Genomic DNA, 3,613 nt, shown 5'->3' with positions numbered 1-3,613 from the left:
ATAATAATAATAATAATAATAATATAAATAATTAGGAGGGGCAGAATCAAGGACATTCACTAAGCATCATTAACCTTCTCAGAACATCTTATTATTGTCTCACTATTGTGTTTCAGCAGTGAAATCAACAGCCATGTCTCTGGTCTCTCAGCATCATAGTGGACATAGTGGAAGAGCAGCAACATAGTGGAAGAGCAGGTCCCTCCCTGGATGTCACCAAAATGCAAAATGCTTCAGATAATTACAGGGAGGAGAGAGGGTGTCTCCTACATACAGTTTTAGATGATCCAGCTGAACTATATAAGTGCTTTCTCGGTCTCAACATATAGAGACACGGAGGTAAAGAAGACAGACCACAACCGCTGCATAATATACAGGTGAGTGTTTGGATAATACAGTTAGAGAATAATGCATGTATTATTACTATGAGCAACCCTCTTACAGTCAACATCCAATAATGGAATTCATTCAATTAGGTTGATAATGGAATTATACACAGAATTAAAACATTATTACTCTTTATTTGTTGGTGTTCTTCAGCTGAATGAGTCTTACCATATCTACTTTTGTCTTGCAGCTCTTAACACATAAAAAGCTATATGGCAGGTCAGTATTTGCCTCGTTCTACTCTGGTCTATATTCAAGAAAGATGTCTATGGTGACTGTGTAATTCCAAAATTCTGACAAAATAACTCAAAAATATTGCTGAATAAATAAACATAAATATATGAATTCAAAATATGTCCCTGTATTTAGCTAACTATCCTTAAAAAATAGAAAAAGTGGCATCTAAATTGGCATATTTTATTAGGTGCGAGCTTTGAGCAGGAGTTTCTGGATACCCACAATGCATACAGGAGAAAGCATGGCACCCCCGAACTGACCCTGAGCAGAGACCTGTGCAACTCTGCTCAGGAATGGGCTGACCACTTGGTAGCAATCAATACCATGCAGCACAGCAACACGAACAATGGAGAGAACCTCTACTACACATGGAACTCTGCCCCCAATACTCTAACAGGTGGGTTACAATATTTCACTTTGACACTGTCAAGTTGGGTTTTAGAATTTGACGGCTCATGGGTCTTTGATACTAGTACTCTCGCCGTAGATGTGCTAATACTCATTCAGATTACAGTGTGTATTTGCCATGTCAAGTAGGAGGGGTCCTTACATTTGTACCTGACTGCATGTTTTAGGGAAGGAGGCTGTCGACAACTGGTACAGCGAGATCAAAGACTACAACTTCAGCGAACCTGGATTCACCTCAAACACTAGTACACTGTTATTACACATCTTTCTGGAAAATGTGTGGTTTGAGATCAGGTGTTCAGAACGCAAATTATGTCGAACTTAAACAGAAAGCTTTCAACCATATTGGATATAACCAAGCCAAGACCCAGAGATGCCGCTTTAATCGTAACCTTATGTATTGTGGCATTTCTCCAATAGGCCATTTCACCCAGGTGGTGTGGAAGGAGAGTACTGAGGTGGGGGTGGGCCTGGGGGTTAATGGCGAGACTGTCTTTGTGGTAGGCCAGTACAACCCAGCAGGAAACATGAACATGGAGGGATACTTTATAGATAACGTCCTCCCTGAAGGTAACTGATTGTCTATTCAAAAATCAATGATCTACACCTGAATTGATAACTAAGCCAGTCATGTTCTGTTACAGTAACTGTAGTGTCATGGGGTACAGTGTTGGTATACAGTACATGCTGCTCTTGCATGTTACCCCAGTTTACTAACCCCTCATGTCAGCAGGCTCATGCTTCACTATGCTCCGTTGTCTCTTTCCAGTGTAATAAAAGGCTGTGCATTGTTAGGTGGCGGCGAGAAGAACACCTCTGGTTCAGACACCTCAAGCCAACCACCTCGCTCCGAGGCAACATGCACTGTGCTATAGGAGCCATAGTGATCAGACTTCTCCTGTCTGCATGTCGACAGACCCTCATCGTTGGTCATATTGGTCTGCAGCTGCTTCACTCCGTAACAGGCGTACCAATCGACACAAACCATCCCCAATCACCTTCACTGTAAGAAAGACGTACGGTTTTGTGTACTTTAAATGACAAATAAAGTTTTGCTTTTACTTTACAAGACATCCGTGTTGAATTGTAATGTTGTCATAAGCCAAACATACAATATTACAGACAATATTCACTGTTGAGACAGTTGGAGTTTTGTTCATTCCAAACCTAGATGACAGTCACTAGGCAACGGGGACGATCTGCTCCTCAGATAAACGGGGTGTAAAACCCTACATCTAACATATTCAAATGATCCAGCATGCTCATACTCATGGTCTGTTCTGCTTTCAATGAGCCATATCTGGGACACTTGCATAGTCAAGCTAATGAAAGAGGAGGATTGTTAACAGACATCTTCTACTGATTCAGGTACACAGAGAAAATGACTCAATATTAAACAAAGAAAGTCCAAGACAATGGCATTCCTACATGCTCTTCAACTTTCTCATCATGATTTTTAACAAACCTAGGATTTGTTTAGATGAATCCATACACCCATACAAGAATGCCAGTCTGCTGGGATGTCTTCTTCCAATCATCCATAAAAAGCCATGGTTTCCAATACAGCCAGTAGATGCCAGTAGATGGCAGTAGATGGTTGGTATGTGATTGCTCTCAGGGAGTGTTGGGAGTGGGTGTGGAATAAGGGAGGGGTTTGGAGTCGGACACACAATGGACTGCTTAGCAGCTGCCTCCAGTGGAAGGCCTCTGAAAGAGATCATCAAACCAAATGAGCACATGTTTGTAAACTATCCCAGAGATTTTTTTTCTTATGGGAGAATGTAGTCGTGTCCAATATGCTTCAATAAACACTATAAATGGTAAGCAATATTTATTTATTGAAATCATTGATTGATTGATTCAAATCTATGTCACTACCACAGAGCTCATTTAAACCATTTGGAGATCATCTCTGCCCTTAGAAAAGAGAAGAAAAACTCCACAGAGAAAAATACATTTGATTGGGAGACTATATTAATTTGATTAAAGAGTGACTTGAAAGAGTGTACATGCAATTGATTTATTAATGAATGGACAGTATTGATCAAAATGATTTGAACCATCTCAACATCTGCTCTGGCACAACCTATTGTACCACACATCAGATATGAGGCTTATTCTGAGTGCCCTCTAGTGGGCCAGTATTTATTACAAGTCATGAAAATATGTATTTTCACTCTAATCTCAAAATCCCAGATGCAGAAGCTTTACATTAGCACCCTCCAGAAGGTTATAAATCCAGATTGATCCAGTGTACCGGCTCATCCTCAATCACCCATTTACCGTCCATCTCAGCCACCATCCCACTCAGTCAGTCCGCCAGTGGCAGTGATAGCCCGCTACATAACCAACATAGTATATTCTCCGTAATGTGATGTTTTTGTAAGCCTGTTTTGGTAAGTGTCATAGTGGAGGGCTGGACTTCCCCGGGCCACAGCTGACTATGTTCTCTGAGTACGCATCATCATCGTCAGTGAGCTCAGTGGATGTGCTGCATAGTCTGGGGCTGAATGTCCATCAGCATTAGCATCAGCTGTGCTTCCTGACTGACTGTTCTCCCAGGGGACCAGCTATGGAGACA

General features: G+C 41.4%; 1 protein-coding gene across 2 annotated transcripts; it reads left to right on the top strand.

Annotated features, from left to right (window-relative positions):
- The first annotated feature begins 300 nt into the window (after positions 1–300).
- On the top strand, positions 301–2,103 carry im:7150988 (Golgi-associated plant pathogenesis-related protein 1). 2 transcript variants are annotated; one of them, XM_029677717.1, is made up of 6 exons: positions 301–377; positions 578–606; positions 812–1,021; positions 1,200–1,277; positions 1,453–1,602; positions 1,828–2,103. In XM_029677717.1, exons 2-6 carry the CDS (start codon positions 600–602, stop codon positions 1,905–1,907), a joined length of 525 nt encoding a protein of 174 aa, XP_029533577.1. In that variant the 5' UTR covers positions 301–377; positions 578–599; the 3' UTR covers positions 1,908–2,103. The 2 variants fall into 2 exon arrangements, with proteins under 2 accessions (XP_029533577.1, XP_029533578.1); XM_029677718.1 differs by having other exon boundaries at positions 1,802–2,103.
- The last annotated feature ends 1,510 nt before the right edge of the window (positions 2,104–3,613 follow it).

The sequence above is a fragment of the Oncorhynchus nerka genome, linkage group LG13 (genome assembly GCF_034236695.1).
Source record: "Oncorhynchus nerka isolate Pitt River linkage group LG13, Oner_Uvic_2.0, whole genome shotgun sequence".
NCBI classification, from domain to species: Eukaryota; Metazoa; Chordata; class Actinopteri; order Salmoniformes; family Salmonidae; genus Oncorhynchus; species Oncorhynchus nerka.
Note: the sequence above shows the minus strand (reverse complement) of the source record. Positions and strands in the feature narration are given on the sequence as shown.

What these genes read in the sequence shown, in the direction of transcription:
- im:7150988 (XM_029677717.1), top strand. An exon ending in TGCCCCCAATACTCTAACAG is followed by an intron (nt 1,022 to 1,199) that starts GTGGGTTACAAT and finishes TGCATGTTTTAG; the next exon opens with GGAAGGAGGCTGTCGACAAC. An exon ending in AGATAACGTCCTCCCTGAAG is followed by an intron (nt 1,603 to 1,827) that starts GTAACTGATTGT and finishes GTGCATTGTTAG; the next exon opens with GTGGCGGCGAGAAGAACACC.